At 45.3% G+C, this 13,907-nt stretch overlaps 1 protein-coding gene across 1 annotated transcript; it reads left to right on the forward strand.

The window, feature by feature from the left end:
* The first annotated feature begins 927 nt into the window (after window positions 1–927).
* On the forward strand, window positions 928–13,402 carry LOC135827357 (uncharacterized). The gene is made up of 14 exons (XM_065339868.1): window positions 928–1,210; window positions 1,931–2,050; window positions 4,512–4,631; window positions 4,782–4,904; window positions 5,206–5,328; window positions 5,915–6,037; window positions 6,747–6,832; window positions 7,120–7,165; window positions 7,438–7,571; window positions 7,871–7,996; window positions 8,306–8,420; window positions 8,942–9,076; window positions 12,179–12,307; window positions 12,663–13,402. Exons 1-14 carry the CDS (start codon window positions 1,078–1,080, stop codon window positions 12,827–12,829), a joined length of 1,680 nt encoding a protein of 559 aa, XP_065195940.1. The 5' UTR covers window positions 928–1,077; the 3' UTR covers window positions 12,830–13,402.
* The last annotated feature ends 505 nt before the right edge of the window (window positions 13,403–13,907 follow it).

The following is a 13,907-nucleotide window of genomic DNA, read 5'->3' on the forward strand; positions in this document are numbered from 1 at the left end:
TCACCTGGTCACCACGCCAGCAGGCGACAACTTTCACACCAAGGTTCAACTCGAGTTCAACTCGAGTGACAGGACTGCACCCAAAAAAGGTCAAACAGGCTAGTAAGTAATTAGTTGTACCCTGCAGGCACGGTGACCAGGTGACTGGTGTACGCAGGAACACGTGACCGCTTGTTCAACCATGTTCGATTGGGAATAAAGGAGGAACGCTGCATCGCAGCCTTTTCGGACCAAAACCAGTCGACTCAGCGTCCAAAAGACTACAACATATGGGCCAATCGCGGTCATCCGTGCTTTTATAAGAACGAAATGGTGCTTTTAGTGACATTTTGCATACAAATCCCCATCTCGTAGGGCGCAGTCACCCAGTTTCGGTGGAAGTGCGCGAGTTCGATTGGGATTCAAGTAGGAAGGGAGCGTCTCAGCTTCCTCGGACCAAGACCATTCGACTCAGCACCCCGAAGACTACAACTGGTGAAAATTTGATTTTAGGGTATACTTCCCCTTTAAATCATGGCATGCTAGTTCCTGGGCTAGGCTAGGGCCTGATATGAGTGAGGCTGCATGCGCGTAGATCTACGAAGTACGACTCCGAGTTTAGCACTCAGAACGCGTGGGCCGGTGGGGCGGTACGGTAGATCAGACGTCTAGACTTCGATGGGTAGATGAGCGCCATTGACTGGCATGAAGCATAGCGATATCCAGCTACGGCTTATTATCTGCATAAAAAATGCATCAGCACAGCTAGAACCAGGTCCATGCAGGGCATGGCAGGGAGTCGGAAAGGCTTTCACGTCCCCGGCCGGCGCCAGCCGGCTTTTTTTTGTAGAAAGAAGCCGCAAGCGCATGCACCATCGCATCATGTCCGATAAAACACAGCGGATTTTTCGTCGTCAAATCACCATTGCACTGACTGTATCACTACAATCATGTAACACGTTCACAGTACAGAATCACTGCACTTCATAAATAATCACCGAAGGGAACGAACGGTAGGTCGCCAGCTGTTTCGCTTATCTCAGCAAGTAGTGTGGTAAAGAGAATTTCCTAGTTGAATGGTTGTCGACTAACATTAGAATGCCCCGCTTGGGACGATTGTTGTGCTGCGGCTGGAGAAAAAAAAGCCAAAAGGACGATGGAATATACCATCCTCTCCTTCCGGACGACGAGAGACAAGCCATCAATGACCTGCTTCAGTTCTTCAGAACTTGTAAGTCGACGATGCGGGAAGTAGAACACACCATGTGGGTCCACCCATTGCCGATGGCAACAATTAGCGATTTCTAATGACACACCGGTTCGGAAAAATTCAATTTTATGGCTAAAGCTATGATAATTTACCATGCCACGATGTAAAGTGGGTTGCTACTGGAACCAATTGTAGGATGACAACGCCTGAATAGATCTGCTGCTACAAGTGCCAGCTAAACAAGTCTACTTCAAATGACTGTCTAGGGAGCATGTGGCATGCAGCCTTCACTGTGAATGAGACAACGAATGAGTTGTCCGGGCATCAAGTCTTTTTCCCGCATGCATGTTGAATTTACTGGAATCGCAGGAGCTGTATTGGAACCGACCAAGTCATACACTCATATAATCTCTCTTATCCATGTGGTCCGGGACTAGGCCCGGGCGCGGTCCATGACTGTGGAATATCCGTAACTCTGAACCACATACACGTCTATGAGGAAGGGCCAGAGATCTGGCATATGACGTGACTACTTCTACAAAACATGGGCAAAGAGTAGAACTTCAACTAAGGCCCACCGAAAAGTGCCGAATACACCGACGCCCTGTAACTTCGAGGTCCGGATAACAGATATCATAATAATCAAATTCTCTGAGGAAATAATTATGTCGAAAGTGATAATGCTGTATTCTTTGGAATGTTATCTAACGCCTTATTCTTTTCTCTGTTGTCCATCTTTAGCTGTGGATATTGGACAGCCGACCGAGGAACAGATGAGATCGTTGCTGTATGTTTCCTATTCAGAGCGCGTTGATCTCCAGAGAACAGCGGCATTATGCTTTGCGGAAATCAGCGACAGAAGTAAGTTGTGATGATTTCTACATCTTGCTCCGATGGAAGTACAGTCGAATGTCACTTATCCGACCACTTCGGGAATCAGGCATGTTGGATAACTGGATATGTTGGATAACTGATATCATTTTTTATGTACATATATGGCTGGATTTCACTGATTTATGTACACAATACCCAAATATATTCATGCTATTCATGAATTGCTCCATGTACACATACATGTTAGCATACTTGACCACATCTACTTCAAGTAAATGCATATTACACCGTATAATATACACACACACACAAAAAACTTTTTTTAGAATTTTACTGTTGAGAGTCATAAAATTACCACTCCCGGGCTTGTCGGATAACCGACGTGCTCGGATAAATGGCGACCGGATAAGTGACATTCAACTATAATAAGAATTTCCCTTTCCTGGATATGGCTTTGACAGTCAGCGCTACCATTATTACTATGAAACTCCAGTAAAAAGTTCTCTGGATATAAACAAAAACAATTGGATACTAGTTAGTGCTGAAACGATTACGTTTTTTCCTTAGTGGCTAAGCTGATACCATAACGATCGGCTTATCGGCTAAACGATTATTATTGTAACTACATCAGTACAATGTACATTCTGTGAATTTCAAAAAAACTACGAGTCCAACATTGCCAACGACGGAAAGCGGGCACATATATCCGATGATCCCGCAACAAGTCCGTCAGCTGTTTGGCTTGACCAGACAAATACAGACAAGACGGAGGCGACGCACTGGTTGCAACCTAAGACCTGATGGTGCCCTTCGCCTGTGACTTCGCTGACTCCGACGATGAAGTCAGAGAAGCCGGCCAGGGGTGCAGGTCGGCGGATTCCGACAGATGAGCTGACTTGAGGCACGCCAACAAATAACTAGTTGCTTTTCCTGTCTATGCTCAAAATAGGCCCAGACGCCAGGCCTAGCTCGTCGTGGAGAAAACTGGTTCGGGAACCGTCGACAGAACGGAAAACACGAAACTGAAGACCACTTTACTGTCTTTAGCTCAAGACTACTCGCACGTGGAGGGAACTCCAGCCCCTGCAGCTAGTGTAGACACATACTGAGGCTGCCACTCCTGCATGCAGTATGTAAGGAAAGTAGTCAGCTGAAAAGCCGGCTACGGTGATCGCGTCGATGTTTCTCAGATCGCGCTTGTACTTTTACACGGACATCGATGTTGCAAGTGTACAGTCATGTACATATTCGGGTCGTAGTCGCAACACTTTCACAAGTTTCGGTGCATGCACGCTTTGTGCGACCCCCAAAAGGGAGGAAATCCCGTGCCGAGCGTAAGTACCATTCTACTCGTTTAGCCAATAAAATCGAAATAACCGCTCGATCTATTTCTTATCGAGTAAGTAACGAGTAATCGATATAATCGTTTCAGCACTAATACTAGTACTCGATCTTGGGACAAGTAACTGTTTGGACCTTTCAGGGTCTCATCAGCTGAGCTCAGAATGGCTGGCTGAACCGATCAGGGTCTCATCAGCTGAGCTCAGAATGGCTTGCTGAACTGATTGTAATGAAATATAGTGAAGAGCAAAACATGTTACAGCCGGCTCAGAGTTTCAAAGTCAGACTACTAGAGTGCTGTAACTGCGAGAAAAACTGCACGCTTTGCACAAGGGCAGGTGACCTTGGTGCTAACCAGAATGAGTGCTCAACCAATCCGAGACGATGGACAAACTCTGTGATATAAGGCACTACTTTTGAGGACTACGGGCAATAGTCAGTTGACCTTAGATACTTGTACTTCGGCAATAGAATGCAGAATTTTACGCGCCTTGGAAGTACTTCCTGGATATGTAGGCTATTACACTGATGTTTCACTATAGTGTCCCTCCAGCCGTAAAATTACTGTATACTGGTGGAGGTCATGCTATTGTTCAACTCGTAAAATACAGTACTGGCTAGTGCAGTTTGCCTCCTGAATAGGATAGTCCGGCGGTGGGTCCTAGCAGTAGTCTACAGTCTTAGCATTGCCTCCACTGTGATGAACTGGAACGCTTTACTACTTCATTCATCGCAGTGAATGTCACGGACCAGGGCTGTAGTAGACTGCTTTTCGGCTGTTGCTCGATAAAGCATACGAATAGACAGTGAGTTAGGGTAGTCTGGTCAAGCTGTATGTTGACGCAGGAAAGGATCACTACAAGCATGGCACAAGTACAGATGTAGGCAAAGTAGACAGATATCCATGCATAAGCACTCACAACTACACAAACGCACACGAATGCATTCACGTCAAACAAACAACATCAGCTTAGAATGACACATCACATTGAAATTTAGAATGACACATCACATTGAAATTTAGTGTCATAAGTGCGCAGATTATACTACTCATTTCTATCTAGTGTAACAACTAATGGCATTTTTCTACTATCTGCTATTGTACAATATATTTTTGTGCTGTCAATTATTGTGTTGCTTGCTGTAGTGCGTGCCGAGGCGAAGATGGAGATGGTGGAAGCTCTTGTTTCTCTCCTTCAAGTCCATGATGTGGAGGTGCAACAGGCCAGCTCTCTGGCCCTTAGCAATTTAGCTTTGAAAGGACCGGGTGAGTGAGGACGTTCTAGACCCAACCTTGTTAGATGAACTGTTCTTTAGATTTTTTATGTTGACCCAGGGACCCTAAACACATGTGCAGCATAGTGGTAATGTCAAAGTCAACATGGCAAGTGAAAATGCTTATTATGTGTATTTGCAGCCTGTAACAAGCGCACAATCATGCAAGCAGGAGCCTTGAGGCCGCTGATCTCTCTCCTGAACTCCAGTAATGAAGATGTCCAGTGCAACGCTTGTGGATGTATAACAACGTTAGCAACTACAGGTGAGTGCCACCAATAATAAGACAGTGTTTTTTCTGGATGTGTGAGTAGCCCAATACGGGTAATTCACGGTGTATGCTAAGTAAGGTGAGTGCATAAAGGATCACTACAGTGTGTTAGCATCTGCACTTTATTATGCGGCTTAGCGGTTGTCGAAACATCACTCGGATGATCACTCATGGGAAGCAGTGCTACTTTTGTGGAGACATGCTCTTATATTTGTTGTGTGGTCAAAGTGGTGTTCACTATTGCAATGGAGAAGCTAATTTGTTTTTGCTATGCGGTGTATCTGTCTTCTGGCAGAGGTGAACAAGCGCAATGTCGTAGAACACGGAGCACTGAGGCCGCTCCTGCAGCTGGCACGCTCCCAAGACCCAAGAGTGCAGCGTAATGCAGCCGGTGCAATACTCAACATCACTCATATAGGTATGACTGTTGATGGGGTACTGTGTCGATGCCGAATGGAGATGTTGCCATGCATTGTGGTATGCACATATTGTCATGATGTTACGTTCTGGTTTTCTGCTTTCAGGGTTCAAAAAAAGGGAAAAAGATAGAAACAGCCGTGGCGCTGCCATCATCGTTTCCCTTGTGTCTCAGTTGTTGTGCTGTCTGCATCGAGGTGAACGCATGCAAGCTAAAAAGAAAGTGCCCTGAGGTGTTGCACACTCTCCCTATGCCATTGAGGAGAACATAGTTTCGACGATTATGTTCATGGTGCTATGTTGAGCACCAATTGTCGTCAGGAAATGGCATGGAAGGCCTGGCTATCATAAATAGAGGGTCTCAGGTGAAATTAAATAAATCAGTAAGCCGGTGTTGAACAAGGGTGACGAAACGAAAAGCGTACAATGTATATGAACTACATTATACTAACAGTTGACCGTGTGTAACTAGATCGGACAAAAGCAGAAAGAGAAGCTTGTAGTCGTACAAGCCATGGTCGGTAACTATAGTCGTAATCGTGCCGTTGTCCGTAGCAAAGTATATCCGTTTGCTATGTGCTTACCAGACACGAATAGGGATGAGATGGTGCGTAGTAATGCTCTACCCGTTCTTCTCGACCTACTCAAGTCTCCTGATCGTGATGTCCAGTATTACACTGCCGCTGCACTCAGCAACATTGCAGTCAACGGTAAGGTCCTGCGTATAACCATGGTATTCACTAAAGCATTGCCAACGCATTTCTTGTTCTGGGTGCGTTTCCCACCCACATTCTGTATACTTGTTTTCTGCTGTAATGGGTGATTAAAAACATACTTGTAGCATGGATGTTTGCACAGTGGTGTGAAGCGAAACTCGAACTCATGAACACAACTGTTCTGGACTGCATGGCCCTTGTACATGCGCACTGCACTGTTGCACTGTGAACCTGGGTGGTGCTGTGACTGTGGGTCTGACTTGTCATGATGACAGGTTACACTGTGAATTCATGAGGGTGGATTACGCTGCGTATTCATGAGGGTGGATTACGCTGCGTATTCATGAGGGTGGATTACGCTGCGTATTCATGAGGGTGGATTACGCTGCGTATTCATGAGGGTGGACCAGAGGTGGTCACCTCTGGACTGACTATATACATTATGTACATGACACGGAAGAACTTTTCTTCTGTTCGCATAGTGTTCACGAAAATGGGTAGAGATAAGCCTGGAGATTGTCCGGGAGCAGCTAACAATTGCGTAGTGTGCACTTCAACATGATGCGTCAGTGACTGCACCAATTCCACTTTAAGAGTGAACATTTTAGTTCGACTTGTACTGGTTTTGAGCATCATGGCAATAATATTATGATAATTTCATGGTCTGAACATTTGGCTCTTGACTCCACTTCCCATTGCGTAGAACATCACCGGGCAGCGATAGTGGCAATCAACAATGGTTCTGTTCTGCCTGATCTTCTACAGTTGCTTACAAACAGCAGCAACAAGGTATTCAAGAACTTCTGTAGCTGTTTTGTTGGTGTATGTGGCTCAACTGAATGAGAATGGAATGAGTATTCTTTCCCTCAATATGGCACATAGTTAAATCGGCTTAGTTTTAGCTGTGTTCTTTTCATGGGCGCTATGCTGCAACTATAGCTTTTACTTCTTTAGCACGCTCCGTATGCAAACACATGTGTGTGTGTGTGTGTGTGTGTGTGTGTGTGTGTGTGTGTGTGTGTGTGTGTGTGTGTGTGTGTGTGTGTGTGTGTGTGTGTGCATGATTATGACTGCAGGTGAAGTCACAAGCATGTTTAGCACTGCGAAATTTAGCATCAGATGGTGAGTTATGCCACGGCAGGGCTGTTTGCAATGTAAATTTTTCTGATTCTGTTTCTTGCATTACTAGCCTGTGGTAATGAGTACACATCCCTCAACTTCTGTGTTCTAGTCGTATCTTCGTTCTCCCTGCAATTTTGTTATCTTTATTGTTATTGATTCTTGTCTCGAGCCGGGTTTGTGTTCTTCGTAAAAAAAAATTAAAAAAAGCATACCGCCGGCACTTCCCGTGATCAGTTTGCTATAACCTGTTTTCTTCACTGTCCTTCCTTTAGATTCTAACCAGGAGCAGATTGTTCAGCTGGGTGGATTGAATCATCTCTTGCCATTGCTACACAGCCAAGACCAGGAGACGTGTACGGCGGCAGTAGCAGCAGTTAGAAATATTTCCATTCATGATGGCAACGCGGTAAGTTCCCAGTGAAATGCTTATGACTTGCAGCTTTGTGATATCTCGATGTATCAGATGAAGCTAGCCATGAAAAAAGAAGTAGAAATGGCAGAGCATTCAATTGAAATACCATTCTTACGGATTCGAGGACAAATTGAATTTGTCTCTTACATTCCCTGAACTAGTGAATATCTTATTCATGTATTCGTATTAGCAGCAAGAACATGATAACTGCGTGAAAACGCACGCTGCTCAACACGCATACCAGTGCAATTGCGTTAGACTTTGAATTTTCCGAATGTGTGCTATTGCCTCAGATCCACATTGTCAAAGGTAACTTCCTGCCTGAACTAGCAACATTGCTGACCAGAGAGAGGTGGCCAGAGGCGCAGTGCCATGCAGCTGGTACTTTACGGAACCTTGCCGCCGAGAAGCAGACTGCGGTAAGGCACAATATACGATGCTTGCTGTCTACAGCATTGGGCAATAATTATAATGTTTGCATATAATGCTGCAATCTACTCTATCTCCGGACAGCTAACTGTTTCCACCTTGTCAGGTCTTCTTAGTGGAGTTCAGAGGTACTTGCCAAACTGATTGCAATGAAGTCCAGCAAACAACGAAGCATTCTAAAAACCGGCTCAAAACATCAAAGTTAGAGTGCTGTAACTGGAAGAAAAATAGCGAGCTTTGCACACGGGCGAGTAGCTTTGACGCTGACCAGAAATATCCTGTGTTCTACGTTGTTTCAGGCCCTGCTTCAGTCAGGTGTTGTTGATACAGCTATGGATCTGTTGGACAATTCTCGCTGCCCTGATGCAGTCCTAGCGGAAGCTACAGCGGCATTAGCTATTCTATGTGCATCCGGTAAGGAATATTGATTGATGATACCTTGGCCTTGTTCGTGAATGCAACATTTCCTCTGTTGAGCCCTGAACCGATATAGTGGAATTTGCTGTACGGTTGAATGATGCGGTGGTAAATGCTAGCATAGTAAAATGGCAGTAAATCCACACCTGCCCACAAACACGCTCTCTGTGGGCGGGCATGTAGTTACAGCAATTTTGCCAGATGTGTCTTTACAGCCATATGATTCAACCATGAGCACAGCTGCAGATGGAGTCTTCAACTTCATTCCCCCTATTTACTACAGCTTGTAAAGTGATGGTCAGATTATGAGGCAACTGTACATACCCGTCTGCCCACAGAGAGCGTGTGTGTGGGCAAGCGGGTGTTTGCCTCCATTTCGCCAGGTGTGTGTTTCTACCACCATGTGCAAACTTCAGGGTAGATTTTTGAGCTACTTATGTGGTCACCGGACACCCTAATAGAATTGCAATTCACTGACTGAACGAATCTTGCTTTGTCCTGTTGTTTGTACTGCACAGAGGATGCTCTCACTGACATCATGGCAAGACGTGGCAAGCCACTCTGCCGAGCTCTACTAGTGCGAGCAAAGGATAGCCAAGATGCTGAGGTGCGCTACAACTGCATTGGGGCAATTGGCCACATTGCCATGGATGGTGAGTACATTGACTTCCAGGGTTAGCTGAAAACATAATTGAAGTTCAGGGCTAGTACTTGTACAGAAACACGTGGGCGCCATCTTGGTTCACGTGACATGTGTCAGACCATGCTGTGTACAGGGAATCTTGCCGTACTTCGCGTCGACTCTGGCCTGTTCAAATCCACGCAAGTGAGCCACAGTTCTCTCTAGCAAGCTGAGATTTTGCAGGCACCGAGTTCAGATGTGGGCAAAGGGATTCACCGAAGGATTTTTTGATTTTCGCAATTTAGACCTCAAATAACACCCTCAAACTCGGTAAACGTGTCCCACCTCTAGGATCATTTTGGCGAAATTCGCTTCGGTGAGAGTATGGAGCATCTTCTACTGAAAATTTTGAGCCATCGATTGTCAAAATCGGCTCATGTGGAGCTCACTTGTGTCGTTTTGAAGGACGCCGCGCCACGCGCGACTTGCGCTGGTTCTTTCACAAACGGAAGACACCTTCCAGTCAGAACTGCAGACTGTGACAGTGCAGTGCGCGTGGCAAGGAAAAGAAGGAGACATGCATTTTCCATTTGTTGCACTGTGTCCTTTGCTTTTATTGTTCACTGATAACGTGTTCGCAAAATCTTGAGCTAGAGAGAAGACTGACTTACAATCTGATTCATCTAGGCTTCAGCGTGATGCACGTATCCAGACCATAGGAAATATTGGGAAAGAAACCGGGAACCACGAGAATAATTTTTCTGGAGCGAATCCAATTATGACCATGGTTCCTTGTTCTTGAACACCGCGCTCCACATCGTCAATGTTCTGCGAGGTAAGGATTTCAGGACTACTGTCGGTTTGTTCGACCTCGGGGCGATCTGATCTACGTCCAGCTGGCCATGATACTGAGCCGAACTGGCCACTAGTTCGTTTCTTTCTCGACTCGGGATAATCAAGCCGGTCAGAGTGCGACTTTTTCCTACCCTGGATGCGACCCATGGCGCGGACTGAAAATAACTACTGAACACCTCCTTGTACAAGCACTGACATACAAGACCGGTGGTGGATACAAACTGACAACAGGAAACCCTAACAGCACCCGCTCTGTCAAAGAAAGTCGAAGGGAAGCAGTTCGAACTAGTTCAAGCACCACCAAAAAATAAAAATAAACTAGCACTTGCTCTTGCAGCTACAATTGTAGGTCAAAGACTGCACTGGCAAGTACACTTTTGTACAGTCGCGATCTCGCGGCCCCGCATCACGTGCGGGTATCTGATGACGTAGAGTGATTCAAGATGGCCTCTGACGTGTTTGCCGTTTTGTGATCCCAAATACCAGCCCTGAAGTTAGACACTTGAGCCGGAATCAGTGAAAATGACCATTACTGCCTTAGAGATTTCGTAATTTTTCCGAGAAATTTGTGACGTTCGATGATTTTTCATCGCACTGCGAACAGTGCGACGAGTTATTTACTTCTTGAACTCCTTGCTTGAAGTACATTTTTGAAGTATTAGTTAGTTGAAGTCGTGTCGAGTGGCGACTTAAGTGTTCCTTGATCTTGACGTGATGGCTGCGGACGCCGCGCCAGAGCTGCTCGCAGAGCACGCTCGGCGGTCATTGTGTACAGTTCGAGCCTGGTCGGGAGTGGATGCTGAAGAAGCCGCTGAAGTTCAGAGTGAAGATGAGCCGTTCTTTGGTTCCGACATCGATGTCAACAGCAAGGCGGAATCGCAGCCGTCATCTCCTGCTGCGAAGCGGCTCAAGGTGGCGGATGACTCGTCAGAGTCGGAAGATGAGGAGTCGTCCTCTGAGATAACATTTGAGTCTGAAGCTAGTGACGGCAGGGAGATCATGTCTTCAGCTGCGGAGGAAGAAATGGAAGATGAGATTGCGGAACGACTCCACACTGGATGCAGCTGCGAATGTGTCGATCATTCCCTCCACAATCTTCAGCCATTCTTTGTTATTCTAGCTGCTTACTGCACTACTTCAAATGTATTCAAGCTGCCCACCCACTTTTAGAATGCTGAATAATCATTGCACACATACATCGTATACCGTAAAGTCGCGGATAAAAGCCGGGCTTATAAGCACATAAGCCGCTTTCTGCATCAGGCTTCAATGCAAACCAGGCGTGTATGCAAACCATGCTTATATGCACCACTGATATTTTTGCCAGGCTTGTATGCACATCGGCCGATCCGGGCTTGCATAGAAGCCAGGCTTCTGCGCGCGACACGCGTAGATTTACCACTGACTACCGGTATGGCGGCAGTTTTACTATGCACTGTACATAGCGCATGCACTCTTGACCTACCCGATCCGCGCTTGCATAGAAGCCAGGCTTCTACGCGCGACAGGCTTATATGCATTGACCCGTTTGATTTTCAGGCTTCTATCCGCGATGTGCTTGTATGCAAACCCGGCTTTTATCCGCGACTTTACGGTACATACATTGCACCTATTTGGAGTACATTTTGTATATTGGTGTATAGACCCGGTTTAAATCGGAATGTTGGACTTTTTCTTGGCTAGGGTCCTACAGTAGATGTGTTTCAACAAATTTCTAACTGAAAAGGAATTTTGAAAATTTTGATCCTAAGGGCTGTTTTCGCTGGTGGAGGCCCACATTATGAGTAACAGGATTAGGTGTTTCGTTGCGAGATGTTGTTGCAATTCTGGCCACTGTAGTGCATCATTATCCATTTGACAGGCAATACTTGGCAGGCTTGGGCAGAGCCTGTTGGAAATACTTGTGTCCATGTGATAGTTTCGCAATGTATAAATTTGCATGCAAAGACGCAAATCCACACAATCAATAATTAGGCATTTACTTTCATCTATCAAATGTCTTCGTTCCCTTCTCTTCAGGATAGTACAGGGACATGTGATAGGAATGATTAAATTCCCTCACTGTATGCATGCCTTTTGCACCCTTGTGTCTTGGATGGTAGTTATTCCCAGTAGGTACAGTGTAATGACAGGCCACAGGCCAGATCCATTTTGTTTGCCACAATACTGAACCAGTCCTGTTACCTGCATTGACGGTAAGTTCCATTCACTATTGGCTTCGTTACAAAAGGAAGTTGTGGTCTTTATCTGTCATGTTTCTTGTTTCTTTGTTACATAGTGTCGACTCACCAAGTTTTGCTTAGCTGCCAGCCATCTCTTCTACAATTACTGAACGGTCTAATGCTTCAGTCAGAGCCGGCTTTTGTTCATCTCTCGCTTTGGGTACTGCAGCAGCTTTGCAAAGGAGGTGAGTTTCTCTGCCTCTTATCTGCACATTCTGTACGGATTTTTCTTTGCTTTCTTAAAGTTCCCGCATCATTCTCTGACAAAGACCAACAGCGCAGGTAATGGGGCATATGCAATTTCGGAATTGAAGGCAGAGCCACAAGGGGTGGATGGCTCCATAACATCTTTACCAATTTCGGATAACATCTTTACCAATGTCGGTTGTTATATCTAGTGATTACAGTATTTCATGGAAGCATGCTCACAATGATGGTGCAGTTTTGATAATGCTTTGTATGCAAAATATCACTTGCTTGCGTGCTCTCATGTACACCTCATGCTGTTGTGCCATTGCTATGTCATTGTTTGCCTCCAAGGTGCTGATACAATGCAAGCTGTACGCATATCGGTGGTCTATCAGCAACTGCAGAAGGTGGCTCACGGGTCTGAACACCGGAAGGAAATTGTGGATCTGGCAACTTCAATCATCAATTCTCTATCGGTCGAGTCCCAGAAGTCACCATCACCAACTTCCCCAGCCTAGATCCGATGGCAGACAAACGGATATAAGAAGGAAGAAGAAATGATCAGGATATACACACTACACACGTGTATTTACATGTATGCACACCCACACCCACCCACACACACACACACACACACACACACACACACACACACACACACACACACACACACACACACACACACACACACACACACGTGTACAAATCGAAGCTTATCAGACTATACTTGCAAATGCTCAACTGCCTAAGACTTCCCATCATTCTGCCTTCCAGACCCACAGCTCTTTCTGTACACTATGAGTCTCAATCAATACCTATGGTATTTGCAGATTATTTACGTTTCAATTTTTGTCAAGTACTTTTTCTAGATAATAATATGTTTATAAATCCTTTCATTGATTTAAAAACTCATTTATGATAACTGCCAAGTTTTGATATTTTCTCAACCATACACTTCATGAAGTGTCCGCTTTTTTCTATTCCTTTTTGATTGTGTTACCTATTCACCTACCAAGTGATGGAAGGCGCATCATGGATGAGTATGTCCACCGATTCGGCCACTATTGAGTATTTTTGGCGTTATTACGGAAGTATGTGTAATATCTCGTCCTGTGTGCAAGGAAAGATTGAGAATAGAACGAGGATGTCACGAGTTGGTCCAGTGTCACCCAGAGATGAACTTGTTGACCACCTTGTAAGCACAGAGCTAGACTGTAGATGTTTGAAATCTTTTATTCTCACGATGTTGTTGTTGTTGTTGTTTCAAATCTTTATTCTCACGATAGCCAGTGGTTGTTGTTGTTGTTGTTGTTGTCGTTGTCGTTGTCGTTGTCGTTGTCGTTGTCGTTGTCGTTGTCGTTGTCGTTGTCGTTGTTGTTGTTGTTGTTGTTGTTGTTGTTGTTGTTGTTGTTGTTTCAAATCTTTATTCTCACGATAGCCAGTGGCCAATAAGATATAATAGTGTAAGAGAGGAGACAGAGTGAGGAAGAATTGGGTGGGCAGAGCCTAGGGATTAATGACTACTAAAGTCTTAAAGTGTACGCGCTGGGGTGGTCGCTACACGAGCATACAGAGTTGTGCAACAGCAGGGATGTC

The sequence above is a fragment of the Sycon ciliatum genome, chromosome 1 (genome assembly GCF_964019385.1).
Source record: "Sycon ciliatum chromosome 1, ocSycCili1.1, whole genome shotgun sequence".
Classification (NCBI taxonomy): Eukaryota; Metazoa; Porifera; class Calcarea; order Leucosolenida; family Sycettidae; genus Sycon; species Sycon ciliatum.

Bases quoted from the DNA above. Each gene is read 5' to 3' on its own strand.
- LOC135827357 (XM_065339868.1), top strand. From the start codon at position 1,078: ATGCCCCGCTTGGGACGATTGTTGTGCTGCGGCTGGAGAAAAAAAAGC. The intron at 7,166-7,437 runs GTGAGTTATGCC...TCCTTCCTTTAG, and splicing joins GCGAAATTTAGCATCAGATG to ATTCTAACCAGGAGCAGATT. The intron at 7,572-7,870 runs GTAAGTTCCCAG...CTATTGCCTCAG, and splicing joins CCATTCATGATGGCAACGCG to ATCCACATTGTCAAAGGTAA.